The following is a 14,728-nucleotide window of genomic DNA, read 5'->3' as shown; positions in this document are numbered from 1 at the left end:
TGTTCTGGAACAGTGTTGTAAATACAACTTAACCACTGATTTCTAGTCGTGTCCTCTTTTGGAAGGCCAAACAAAGTAGCTTCGCTTTCACAACGAAACACAAGGAGGGCTAGAGTGAGTGGTGGCCGGCGGCCGGCGGGCTTGCGGCAACCACATGTGACAACCCCGGGCTGGACTCCGCTTCGTCCACGGTGAAAGCCGATCCGGCGATCCACAGCACGAAGTTGATGTATTTCTTCAGCGACCAGCACGGATCAGCTCCAGGCATGACGAAGCGGATATCGTCCTCTTTTGGAAGGCCAAACAAAGTAGTTTCGCTTTCACAACGAAACACAGCGTCTTCACGACATGGCGGCGGCGGCAGCAACAATACTACAGCGAGAATAAAAGTTACGCCTTCTTTCTTTGCATGAACATTTGGGCGGTGTTATGCAAATCTTCCCACATCGTGACGTAGACATGTGGGGGCGTGTTAGAACGAGCCGTTTTAGGTAGGTGTGGTTGACTCTTAACTTTTATAAAGAATATCTCTTTGGATTTGAGACTTTAGTCTTTGCAACTTTACAGAACTTCTTTATGCACCAAGAGCTTGTAACACTTCAAAGAGAAAGGACAAATTTAAATCGCATCAATGTTAATTCTCCTTGTTGTCATCTTATTTATTTATTTAGCCCTAATTTTTAAAAAGTGGTTTAAGGAAAAGTATTTCAGATGCTTATTTATTCATGCGTATTTCTAGGCCTGTAATCACTTGTTTTGATGGTGTAGCCATATGATAAACATTTGCTGTCAGATTCACAGTTTATGAAGCGAACCAATGGTGAGGGGCAAAACTGATCATAACAATATTCCAGTTTCATGATATCACAGATTTTATGATTAACAAATAGATGCCGGTTTGTTTGTATTTAGTCGTGATGATTTGGATTGTGGTCTGAAAATGCTGGGATGCAACTGTGCCACATGGCAACCATTACCGGTAGATATAATAATAATTATTTATAATCTGATAAAAAGGTCCAGTCTGTCTCCAGGCAAAGCTTTCTGAAGATTTAAAAAAAAAAATTATATTTCACATTTAAGACCGTTCGGCTGATGGCTTAAGAAATATATTAAATTTTGTTATTAATGTAGCACTCGGTTTTTCTATAAATCCCCTTAATTATAGATTGACTCCTGGGATTACAGAATGGGGTTTTTAATTTAAAACGAAATGGGAACAGCTGTCGTAAAATTAGTCAACAGTGCCAGGAACATATCCACAAAACAATTTAAAAATGAACAGGACTTCCACTTATCGATTGACATTTTACTTTAAAGAAAGCCGGAGAAAATCTGCAGGGTGAAAAAAAGAGTTGAGTTTAAGATGATGAGCAAAGACTTCTCCTCAGATCTTTATATTTAGTTTTTAGCTCACACTAACTTTCAGGGATTTCGTTTGGATGATTAATTTCAAGGTATTTAATCGCCACACTCTTTAGGGATAGAGAACGTTAAGCAGTGCTCTTTTTTTATATGGAAATAATGATCAAAGATAGGCCAGTTGTTTTTTTTCTTTTCTCTTTTCAATTAAGATGGAAATTAGGGGTTTATTTAGTGTTTGTTGTCATTCCATCATCATTTTTCACCAGAACAGCAAAGCACCTGCAAATAGTTTTTTGGCTCGTGACTTTTGTCAGTTGATAGCACCCAGGGCTATTCCTTGTCTTATCTCTTCGGTCCGTCTCATTTTCACCTCGGCGCATGTAAAAGAACCTGTTCAACAACCATCTCAGAGCTGTCACACTAAATTTATCTTACAGGTTTACTGTGGGTCAGTTATTGCTATCTTTGTGGCCACCAGTTGCCCACAGTATAAAATGACCTACAATAACAAAAAATGGGCTAAATAATGTCTAATTAAAATCTAAAATGTCTAGAATGCGTATAGAAGGGTGTGCTTGTGTTTTAAGGTGCAATAATTATAAGGCACACATTTAATCTGTGTGCATCCTTACCCCTTGCATGTTCATTTTTAGCTATTTAGCTAATTTGAATACAGCTTCAGCATTATTTAACACATTTTCCAATGTTTAAATCTTTTCTACAGGATTGCTCGGATTTTCCCCTCCAAGTTATACACAGAAAATGCTAAATAATCTGCCAATTTCATCTGAGATCTTAAATTTAAAACAATATGTTTACAGGAATTCCTGACTATAATTTAAAGTGTGTGTGTGTGTGTGTGTGTGTTAGCAAGAAAGCAGCTTTGTTGGGACCAATTTTAGGTAATTTCATGAGAATAAAAGAGAAACCTTTTTGGGAATGTCTTGACAAAAAACAAGATTCGTTAAGGGACAAAAATGGCCAAAAAATGGTTAATTGTTACAGTCTGTAGAGATTAGAATTAGTTTACATTAACATATTACAGATTCATGTATATGCTGGTTTGTCGGCAGGTTTTAGTTTGAAGCGCACAAGTCCCTCTAAATGCTGAGTGGGGGATGTGGACGAGAGCTTTGCCCTCGCTCTGAACCACCTGTGTTTGCTCTGCAGCTTTTCCCTCTGCATTAAACGCAGTGAAGTGATCTCACACGCCTGCTCCTGCCCCCATCACTCTCTAGGCCTAGACCTCACCTTTAACTCTGATTTCATCTGCTCTGACCCTCATGGATCATTAAATGTGGATAATATTATCTTGATGGGGTTTTGTTTGTTGCCTCTTTGCTGTCAGTTTCCCCCAAAATGCCACTTCTGTTTAAATTGAAAATACTGAAATTATTCTGTGGAACACAAAAGTAGAAGCCAAAGCTCTCAAATCTCATTTGCACTTGTGTGCATTCAAACCTGCCACATTTAATACCAGTGAATTAATACCAACATCTTGTCACGTTTGAATGTTTGGAATTGAATGAACTAACTTGAAATATAGCAAACTAGTTGGACTACTACTACAAAACTGGACTACTTTTATGATAATTTTATGGTGCTTTTTTTGACTTTGATGGTCTCTGTTCACTATATGTGACCCTGGACCACAAAAGCAGTCTTAAGTCGCTGGGGTATATTTGTAGCAATAGCCAAAAATACATTGTATGGGTCAAAATGATTGATTTTTCTTTTAGGCCAAAAATCATTAGGATATTAAGTAAAGATCATGTTCCATGAAGATATTTTGTAAATTTCCTACTGTAAATATATTCAAACTTAATTTTTGATTAGTAATATGCATGGCTAAGAACTTCATTTGGACAACTTTAAAGGCGATTTTCTCAATATTTTGATTTTTTTTGCACCCTCAGATTACAGATTTTCAAATAGTTGTATCTCGGCCAAATATTGTTCTATCCTAACAAACCATACATCAATGAAAAGCATATTTATTCAGCTTTTTTTCCCCTTTTTGACCCTTGTGACTGGTTTTGTGGTCCAGTGTCACATATAATTTTGTCCTATAGAAAAGAACGAAATGGTGCCATTTGCTTAAAATTAATCACTGAATCTAATAACACATATATTTAACTATTCAAAATGTGTTTTGGTCAATCTCAGGTGACTTTATTGCATTTTTTACAAGGTTTCTAAGTGGAAAATTAGTGCATTTTTCTCAGTCCTGTTGCCTGTAGTCTTTTAAAAAGCAAGTTTAAAAGCATGTCAAGTAATTCCATTGTTTTCCTCTTAAGAAATTGTTTATTTTAAAGAAATGGTTGGTTACATGTTCAAATAGTTGATATTTGTGACTAAAAATAATTATATTTGCATTCAAGCTGTATTTTCCTAGAAACCACAAAGCCATTTTTTTCTTTTAAAGTAGACCCAAACCTCAAGCTTGTCAATTTATTTATTTATTTTATTATTATGTTTTATTTTTTTCCTTGCATGTCTGATTTTTATTTTATTTTTGATAAACAATTGGATAAATGATGGAGTAAACATAATAAAAGGAATTATTTTGCTGAATATTTTTTGTGTTCCACAGAAGAAAGAAATTCATAAAGTTTTGGAATGACATGGGGGTGAATAAATTATGACAGAATTTACATTTCTGGGTGAACTGTTCTTTTAGCTGATTCTCTGTTTTATTTCTGAGCTGGAGCCTAACAGCACACATGCTGTAGACACATTGAGCCCTGGTGCTCAGGCATTTGAATCTGACCTGCATCATATCCTGGTTTCATTCCCCCTAAAATAAATGATAGTGGGTCCTCATAAAGATTGCATAAAAACACCTTTTTTAGAGCGTGCAATTCTTTGCAGATGTCTCAGTTGTTTAGGAGAAGGTGTGAGTCTTCCTGGTGTTTTAAAGCCAGGGGCATCAGCTGTTATGAGAGAGATTTATGAGTGTGTTCTGCGGAGGAGGGCTCTCATGTATTTGGGCTCTTTGTTGTCAGACAAGGATGCGAGACTTTTGTCTCTGTCCTGTCGAACTGAATATGTTTGATCAGACATCATCAAGTGACACAGGCTCGGAAATAGAGAAGGGTGCGTGTGTTTCACAGGATTAGTCCTTATGATAAAGTGGCTGTTGAGTCCAGTTCACATTTGTGTTACATGTGAAAAGCATTTAAGCTTTTGCAACATTTGGAATAAGTATTAGTTTGCTTAATAGTTTAGCAGATACTTTTAGGCATTTATTGGATATTGGAAAAGTGCAGGTTAGAGATGTGAATGTAATCTGACAGCAAAAAAAAAATGTAGCATACATTTAAAAAGAGTACTTATTACAGAAATAATATACGTTAAAAGAATACTTAAGTGCAAACTCAATGTAATGTTTTTGGACACTTAATTGTATGTTAATTGCAATAAAATGAGTATGCGTAATAGTGTAAATTATATTAAAAGGAATTAGCTTAACTTTTTTTGACCCACTTAAGTAGGAATTAAGTAAATCTTTATATGTAATTTCATAATTCTATTGTCTTTAAAATATTGTTAAAGTGTACTGCTGAATGTGCTGACAAGTATTTATGGTAAACTGAAATATACTTTTATTTTTGCTGTCATTTCTATTAGAACTTGTACAGTATGTCATGCATTTAAATATATTTGTAATTTCACATTTTTAATGATGAAGCAGCAATTTGGTAATTTTTAAGTACACTCAAGTGAATCGTTTTCATTAATATATTATCTAAAGTGCAGTTTAAAAAAAAAAATTAATCTTTGAGTGCATTGCAAGTGAACATTCATACAATTAAGGGGTTAGTTCACCCAAAAATGAAAATTAGGCTGCGTTTTACTCACCCCCGAGGCATCCTAGGTGTATATGACTTTCTTCTTTCAGACGAATCCAGTCGGAGTTATATTAAAAATTGTCTTTGATCTTTCAAGCTGTTTAATGCCACTCAGTGGGGGCTGTATTGCTTCAGTCCAAAAAAACTTAAATAAAAATTCCCCATCAAAAAAAAAAAAGTGTCTCACACGGCTCCGGGGGGTGAACAAAGGCCTTCTGTAGCGAATCGATGCGCTTTTGTAAGAAAAATATCCATATTCAAAAAGTAATAATCACTTTAATGTAGCTTGCGCCAACAGTTGTACACAGAAGCAGTTCCGGGAGCATGACTTATGAGGTCAGCGTTGAATATCGTGAAAACCAACGTTTGTTTACAGGATCAAAGGAAGCAAACTTACTTTAGCAAAGGAAAACCAGTCTCCTCTTGGCTTATATCGAAATCCTCTGACATTCTTCTTTACAAATCCTCGTTTTGTACTTCTAATTCTTGACCTTTGTTTTGATCTCTGCCCTGCGTTTCTGCGTGCGTCACTTCTGAGCGGCGCATGCGCAAGCCGACCTCATATGTCATTCCCACGGAACTGCTTCTGTTTACAACAGTGAACGCAAGCTAGATTCAAGTGATTATTACGTTTTGAATATGGATATTTTTCTTACCAAAACGCATCGATTCGCTACAGAAGGCCTTTGTTCACCCCCCGGAGCCGTGTGAGACACTTTATTTTATGGATGGGCGATTTTTATTTAAGTTCTTTTGGACTGAAGCAATGGAGCATCTGCTGAGTGGCATTAAACAGCTTGAAAGATCAAAGACAATTTTTAATATAACTCTGACTGGATTCGTCTGAAAGAAGACAGTCATATACACCTAGGATGCCTCAGGGCCGGGGGTGAGTAAAACACAGCCTAATTTTCATTTTTGGGTGAACTAACCCTTTAAGTCCACTTCTTCATTTTTTACACTGTAAAAAGGGGGGAAAAAAGTATTTTAGAAGTATGCTTACAAGGAAACACTGAAATTTTCTTGTTTAAGTCAATGTGCTACTTGCCATTTCTTTGTAATTAGTAAAAACAGTTTCAAAGCCAGTTTGTTTTTCAGTGTACCTCTAAGACTCCTAAATATGAAATTATCCATTTTATGGTTAACTAATTTGGCATAACTAATCTGTTGTTTGTCAGGGCAGGCCAATGTGCTGAATACTGAGTAGGTGTTATGTAAATGTGGGTGGTCATATGTTAATGTATTTATTGCTGTGATGTCATAACCATGATGATTTAACGTTTTTGCTGCTTAGTTTTCATAAAAGGTCTGAATGATGTGCTTTGCAACTGTTTATTTATTTCAAAAGAGTAAGAAAAATCATTTTTTCCATGATATGTACCATCTAACATTTTGCACAACCACTTATAAGTGGCAGCATTCGGTGACCTCTGACAAGATACGGGCCGTGCAGCTTTAAATGAGCTCCAGTCATAGCGACGGAGCGGACTGTGACACCGCTGATAACCTCCATCACATCCTCCTCTCCCCACTGGGTCAGAAAGGCCATGACCAGCCCACCTCTGCCCCACCAAACGCTCGCTCGTAAAGGTCAAGGCTGCGACCCTCCTTTGCAGGGCTTAATCTCTACAGGTTAGCACGTTACTCTGGGAACCTAATTTGGATAATATTGTAATGAATGCTGATAAAATACATAAGATTAAAAGAATTGTGCTTTGAAGTCGAGCTCCCCTCCCTGTTGGGGAAAAGTACATATTGACTTTAGAGGTTTGAGGCTTTTTGATGTTCTCTTTGACTTGCGAGACCTGCACTCCAGTAATTAGAATGATTGGGGCCGCACCAGCAGAAGCTGCATGTGCTTATGGGTAAAAGTGTTTCGGGGATTTAAATGCACCGGGCGTTCGAGTCATAGGCCTGCTTCCGTTGCAGTCATGCACTGTGGTACGAAAGCACACAGACTTATCTATAGCATGCAAATATTGCATTTGCATTTGTGTCTTTAGCCTGCAGTTGAAGATTTTTAATCACTGGCTGCATCAGAGGTGTATAACGGTTCTCTTAAAGTTATAAACAATTATTCTTCCAGAAACGTTAATAGAACATTGATTTAAAGTTATCTGATTTTTAATAACACTGTCAAAACATTAGCACAAAAACTTTATTTAAGCATTGTTCATGGAATGTTTTTTCTTAAACATTTTATTTGTTAGTGTGTCTGACGTTTTTTTAAATGTTGCTACCTACTACTTTCAGATGGTTCAGAAAACATTCAGAAGTAATATTACCATAATGTTTGCAAAATTATAAAATAGATGCCTTAATGTTTTCTCTAACTGAACTAAACTAAAATTTTAAGCATTTAAAAGACTGGTCATTTTAAATGTTCAGAGAACATTCAGAAATAACGTTTTCATGACTTATTCAGAATGTTAGAAAACATTCTTTGAACATGTTTAAAAAAAACATGTATTATTCATGTAATGTTTTACGGAAACATTTTAATTGTTTGTTATTTTATTTTGTCTAACATTTTTTAAACATTTAAAATAACATTTTTGTAACTTGATAGGAACATTAGAAAAACATTCTTAGAACACAATTTGTTAAAAACTATTTGTGCACCGTTCTTGGAATTTTTTTTTCTGAAACATTTTAATTGACAGCTATTTAATTTGTTTAAAGTTTTTTAAATGTTGCTACTTGCTAGTTTCAGAAGTGACATTCACATAATGTCTGCACAATTATGCAGTGGAACATTCCCTTTATGTTTTTTCTAACGTTCACATAACCAAGAAAAATACACTTAAAAAAATGGCCATTTTAAATGTTCACAAAACATTCAGAAATACTGTTTTCATAACTTAATGGGATTGTTAGCAATTTGCATTCTTTAAATACTTTTATTTGTTAGCTGGGCATGTTGCATGCCTGCAAGTGACATTATTGTGACGTATTGCAGATTTTGGCTATTGTGCTCCACTTGATTTTAGTGAAAAATAAACTCTCATTCAGTGCATCTTGATAAGATACTGCTCAGTATCAAACAGGTGCCAAACTGAATGTGTTTTGCAGACAATGCATCCAGTAGGATGAAAACTTTCAAGCTTTATCGCAGTTTATGATACACCCCGAAGATAAGGCACGGACAGCATTCATGTGTTTCTGAAGAAAACTGTTGAAATTCCAAGCCTATCAATGACACACCTCAATTCAACAAACCCTAGAGAATAGCAAAAGTTACCATAGAGTCATTCATCTCCAGCGCTTATGATAACTCCAAGTCTTGCATTCATTTGAAGGAATAGTTCGACAAAGAAATTGTCATTATTTGCTCACCATCATGTCATTCCAAACCTGTATGACTTTCTTTATTGTGTGGAACACAAAAGGACACACTTTGATGAATGTCTGAGCTGCTGTTTTCAATATGACAAACATATATTGTGCTTTTTACTGTTAAGTTCCACTAATGGGATAAAAAGCACTAAAAAAAAAGTACATTTAAAGGCCAGTTCACACCATAGATGATAATTATATTGATAACTATGACTATCAAGTTTTAATAATCGTTCTAATTCTAAAACACTACACAATGCAATGCGTCATTCAAAATATGGGGTAAAACACCTGGGGGGAAAAATCATTACGGAATATTCCTTCATATTAATAGTACTTTGGGCCATATTTTTATAGACTTTTCTTAGAGCCTAGTTCACATGTCTCATGCTTTCTTAAGTAATAGGATAACTTTGTATGAATAACAGACCAGTTTACCTCAGTATTTGCCTAAAATCTTTCCTTTCCACTCTCAAATCTCATTTGCACTTCTACTCAAAGATATTGTATGACTTTTGAAGATTTTGAATATAGCACACAAGAACTTTAAGTGCTTATTTGTCTTGTTTGAAGCTTGAAAATGTCTCCTTTAGTGCTCCTCTGGACACACAGGTGTGGAATAACTTGGAGGTCAGTAAATGACTGAATTTTCATTTTTGGGGAAACTATTTCTTTAACAGAAAACGGACATGTTGATCCTCTGTCTTTCTCTTTTAACCCCCCTCTTCTCTGTTTGTCTTCTCAACTCTCCCTGTCTTTGTCCTCTCGCTGTCTCTCGCGGGGGGAAAATTGCAGGCTTTTTTTACAGTAGCACAGGTTGTCGTGTTTGTTTATGGACAGTCTCCATTGTGTCTGTCTCCTCGCCCAGCTGTTGATAGGATGAGCCCATCAATACATCTGTTTCAACGGCTGGTCATTAGCAGGGGCTTTATTGTGCCACAGGTTTAGGCACTGAGAGGTAGGGGACAGTGTTTGCCCGGCCTTCCCCGCACCCACCGGCCTAGGGATCCCTCAGTCTCACGACACACCACTGCCAAGTAGGTGCTGAGTTGGAGACAATAGAATAAATTGGATCCCCCTCACACTGAGTTTCTCCTTGTGTGCGCACGAACCAATGAATGAAGTTCAGTTGGAGTTCAGATGGTTATCTGTCTGACATTGGCGATGAAGAAAAGTTAAGTTCTGCCTGATCTGAAGTAGAGAAAACAATGAAATGAGCCCATAAATATGAAATGATGTTATTTAATGTTTGATTGCTCTTCATTAGACCAGTATGCGCTACGTGACCGTATGAGAAACATTTCTGTAGAAGAAGACTGTAGTTATAAATTGTGTTTCAGAGGCATTGTGTAAAATTAAGCTTGCATAGCTAACTTTTCAGATTCACATTCACCTACTGACAAAAGCACAGTGCATGCAAAATTTTATATTTATTTGGTTTGATTCTTGCTGTTACAATTGATTTGCGTCATATTTTTAGTGTTTCTATTTTTAAGTATTTTTATAAATCAATATATTATCTGATTAATCAGATATTTTTTATATATATATTTTTTGCATTGGTGAGAAATCATGTCTGCTTGTCTAATTAATTTTACTAGTTCCCCGGTGTGTTATGTCCACATTCTTCTAGCAGTTAAAAATGTGGTTAATGCATAAATATTATGTATTAATTTCAGCTTTTTTTCTTCTTTTTTTTAGTTAGGAAACAATAAAGTAGATATTAATTTTAAAATATTATGTACCAATTTCAGCAGTTTTTATTTATGTATTATTTATTTGCATTATTTCTTTTCTTTTTCCTTTTGCTATTGGTCAACTCATATTGACCGTGCGCTAATTCTCCTCATGGAATTCTTTGTAGGTTTAGTTAGGAGACAAAGTAAATAATAAATATTATCTATTCATTTAAACTATTTTTACTTATGCATTATTTATTTTCCTTTTTTATTTAAATCAGTATTTTTGTGGGGGGGTTTCACTATTGGTAAAACCCATATCAGCTGTGCTATTCTCCTCATGCACTACAACTCTTTGTGCTTCCTAAAGTTTAGTTCTGTCCATACATGAACAGTTTGTTGTAACAGAGCTCGATATGATCTGACATGCCTTTCTCCAATCTCTACAGCCTGAGGAGGAGCTTCAGGACGCTCAGAGAGAACGAGATAAAGCCCTGCTGCACAGTCACACTCTGGAAGAGGAGCTGCAAACCTTACGCAGGTATCACAGGTGAACCACCTCACCTTACACTGCACAGTAAACCACTCACTTGATGCATGTTACAGTTTGGTTGAGTTGTAGCAGAGCATGAACCTGCTGTGACATGCCTTAATGAACTTGCAAATAAACAAAGGTGCAGGGCAAGGTGTTCTGGAGGATTGTAATAATTCAGGTGATGGATAATGTGTTGGTGTTTGTGCAGGAATTAGGAGAAAGCCTTTGCATGGCATTCCAGAGGTGGGGAACCAGGTGGGCTTTGTTTTAGAGGGTCCAGTCCATCATCTCTGGAATCTGGAGGTTTATGCATGTCACAAGAATCATTGCTGCAGCCTGGGAGCTCATAAACGTAACTTTGTTTCTCATCCAATTCTCAGAAATTGCCAGCCAATCACATTGGAGTTTGCCATTTTAGAGACCACTTACCATTTTTTTGTGCAATACATTTTAGGTGATCTGAGGTTAAGAATAGTACCGTTGTTCACCTACACTCTTAAAAATAAAGGTTCTTTATTAGCATCTATGGTTCCATGAAGAGCATTTAACAACCAATGAACCTTTCAATTGTACAAAAGGTTCTTTATAGTGGAAAAGTTTTTTTTTAGATGATTAAAATGGTCTTCACACTAAGAAAAATGGTTATTTTAAGAACTGTTCACTAAATGGTTCTTTGGGGAACCCAAAATGGTTCTTTTACAAACCTATTCTTTTCTAAACCTTTATTTTTAAGAGTATAGGTACATTATTAAACAGTATGAACCTACTTTTTTTTTCTTGTTTAGCCCCTTTTGGTAATGTGTTTGTAGCAGTAGCAGTAAAATAGTTGTTAATGAGGTGGTTCAAAAAACTTTTATAATTAAAAAAAGACCCTCATTACACGTCACTCATTTCACCTAATTTCATTACTGTGCTTCTGATTGAAGCAGAAAGCTCAGAAAGCTCAAAGACTCGTCATCGTCCAGCTTTATAACAGATTATGAACACTGAAACTGGCTTTTATGTGTTTTGTTTGCTTTGCACAGAAAAAAATAAATCACTCGACTTAAGTGCAGTGAGTCGTTAGATTACCGCAAACTCATGATCTCAAAAGGATTGGAGCGTTCGTGAAGTTGTGATCTCGAGCCACGTCTCCTGCAGACGCTGTCAGAGGTCTGTCCACGCAAAAAAGCCTCCAGAGGCACTGACTGCAAACGTTTCAGCACCACCTAACATCTGATTGTTTTGGCCTGCGAGTTGAACTCTGTGCATATTTAAGGTTTTATTCAAAATGATAGTCAGGGTCTTAAATAACCAAACCAAAGCGTTCCCAGTGGTCGCGATGGACTACCGCAGACCCACCCTCCCCGGTTCTTGTCTTCCAGCCAGAGGGCTTGTTTGCTTTACTTGGGGTTTATCTGTCAGTGAGGACGGCTTTGATAGACGATATGGAGTAAATATATTTGGCTCATAAACTGGCCGTGCTGGTTAAGTGAGCTGCATCCGGTTTCACAGAGACGTACATCCATGTGTATCAAGGACTTTCCATTTGCATTCATCACATCTTATTAGATCTCTTCCGCATCTCGTTGTGCATGATTGCATGTTTGTGTTTCACTCCAAAAGGGTTTTTCCACCCAATCACGCCATAGGAGAACTTTTGCTAACACTTTGCAATAAGGTTCAATTTGTTCAGTAGGTATTTTTTAACCTTTTTTTTTTTACAGCATTTATTCATCTGCATTAATGTTAATTTATACATTTTTAACATTTTAAGTTGGATAAATTAACATTAGTCAATGTTTTATGGACAGACATGGATTAACAATTAACAATAGTACACTACTGTTCAAAAGTTTGAAGTTGTTAAGATTTTTTAATGTTTATTCTCACCTTGCAGCTTGTTTAAATGCAGCCTTGCATTTATTTTATTTTTTTAAAAAAGGTAATATTGTGAAATATATTTTATATATATATATATTTATTTTTTTTATTTATTTTTTTTTTTGTGATGGCAAAGCTGAATTTTCAGCATCATTACTCCAGCCTTCAGTGTCGCATGATCCTTCAAAAATCTAATATGCTGATTTGCTGCTCGAGAAACATTTCTGATTATTATCAATGTTGAAAACAATTGTGCTGCTTAATATTTCTGTGGAAACCTTGATACATTTTTATAAGGATTCTTTAATGAATAGAAAGAACAGAATTTGTTTAAAATATAAGAAATAATTATTTGAAATAGAATTTATTTATTATAATTCAATTTATTTTATTTATATTTATAATTTATTTATATAATTTGTTTAACATAATAAGGGTTTTTACTGCTACTTTTGATCAATTTAATGCATCCTTGCTGAATAAAAGTATTAATTTTTGTGAACAAATCTTGAAAAAATCTTTAAAAATGGAACCATATTTTAAAGTGCTACCAAACTTCTTTTAAGGTCCATTAAGACCTATTCTTTAGTTCCTTAAAAAATTATCCAGAAAATAACACGCTTATCTGAAGAACAGTTTTTTGTTCTGAAGAACTTTTTAACCTCCAAAAAACTCACTTAATCTGAGAGGAGAGTTCTCTCTCTTGCAGTCTTTTCTGTCTGCCCCAGCAGGAGGAGAAGAAGGAACACATTGCATTTCCTCAGACAATCTGCATTGTGAGCGTCAGGGTGTCTAGCGCTGGTCCCCAGCCCCTGCCAATGTGGCTGCAGCGCTATAACAATATAAATGTCTTTACTGTCACTTTTGATCAATTTAATGCATCCTTGCTGAATAAAAGTATTAATTTTTGTGAACAAATCTTGAAAAAATCTTTAAAAATGGAACCATATTTTAAAGTGCTACCAAACTTCTTTTAAGGTCCATTAAGACCTATTCTTTAGTTCCTTAAAAAATTATCCAGAAAATAACACGCTTATCTGAAGAACAGTTTTTTGTTCTGAAGAACTTTTTAACCTCCAAAAAACTCACTTAATCTGAGAGGAGAGTTCTCTCTCTTGCAGTCTTTTCTGTCTGCCCCAGCAGGAGGAGAAGAAGGAACACATTGCATTTCCTCAGACAATCTGCATTGTGAGCGTCAGGGTGTCTAGCGCTGGTCCCCAGCCCCTGCCAATGTGGCTGCAGCGCTGAACCTTTAAAAGGAGAATCCTCCAGGCCCAACAAAGGCCAGAGTATGGCTGCGTGTGTTTGCTCTCAGGATTGCCCGACCACCTCCATTGTGTCTTTTAGGATAACAGACAGTCTGTGTCACATGAAAGGGCAGCGAACAGATGAGAGAGAGAATAGGGTGGTAGAAAAAAATGTCTGCGGCATGGACCTCAGGCTCTGATAGAACTGGCTCCGGATAGTGCAGCGTACACACGCTCCCGCTGATAAAGAGAAACACTTAGGCAATTTTGTTCACTTGGGGTGGGTTGTTTTAATGGGTTATCATTGGCCGGCCGGTGAAGGAGAGGTTAGACTGTGAGTTTAAGGTGCTTTGTTTGAGCGTCAGCCAGGAGGGAGGCAGCGCTGGATAGACGTGTATTAACACCACAGGTCCCCATACGGTCCAACTCCCCAGTGATCACTCATTATCACACATGCTAACAGCTCGACCTGTCAACACTTGCAGCTCGATAGTCATTAGCAGATACAACGTACACATACACAAGCTCTCTTTTTCCAATACTCTTGCACTACACACAAGCCAAAGAGCCCGGTTTCGATTTTCAACTCAAATCTGATTATTATTATTTATTTTTTTTTCAGGTTTTTCACATGACCTTTTAAATCTGACCCACTAGTCTGAATGGTCCTAAACTGACCTGTAAGCATAAAACAACCTGCCCTGACATGTTCATCAAAAAATCATCATTAATATTATATTATGTTTTGTTATTTTATGAAGTTCGAAGAAATTCATAAACCATAAACATCTATGAATTAGCATTCATATTAGCATTAAATCTTATTGTATTATCTGTACAATTATCTGTACA

The 14,728-nt window shown here is 36.2% G+C and overlaps 1 protein-coding gene across 1 annotated transcript in view; it reads left to right on the top strand.

Moving 5' to 3' along the window:
- Nucleotides 1–14,728, top strand: part of LOC107689320 (mirror-image polydactyly gene 1 protein) — a 47,021-nt gene that overhangs the window by 19,405 nt on the left and 12,888 nt on the right. Inside the window, exon 8 of the mRNA XM_016487271.1 lies at nt 10,681–10,781. Coding sequence (XP_016342757.1) covers nt 10,681–10,781 — 101 coding nt within the window. The remainder of the gene's footprint in view (nt 1–10,680; nt 10,782–14,728) is intronic.

Source organism: Sinocyclocheilus anshuiensis, unplaced genomic scaffold, assembly GCF_001515605.1.
Source record: "Sinocyclocheilus anshuiensis isolate Anshui unplaced genomic scaffold, SAMN03320099.WGS_v1.1 scaffold1006, whole genome shotgun sequence".
Lineage (NCBI taxonomy): Eukaryota > Metazoa > Chordata > Actinopteri > Cypriniformes > Cyprinidae > Sinocyclocheilus > Sinocyclocheilus anshuiensis.
The sequence above is the reverse complement of the archived record's forward strand: the minus strand, read 5'-3'. Positions and strand labels throughout refer to the sequence as shown.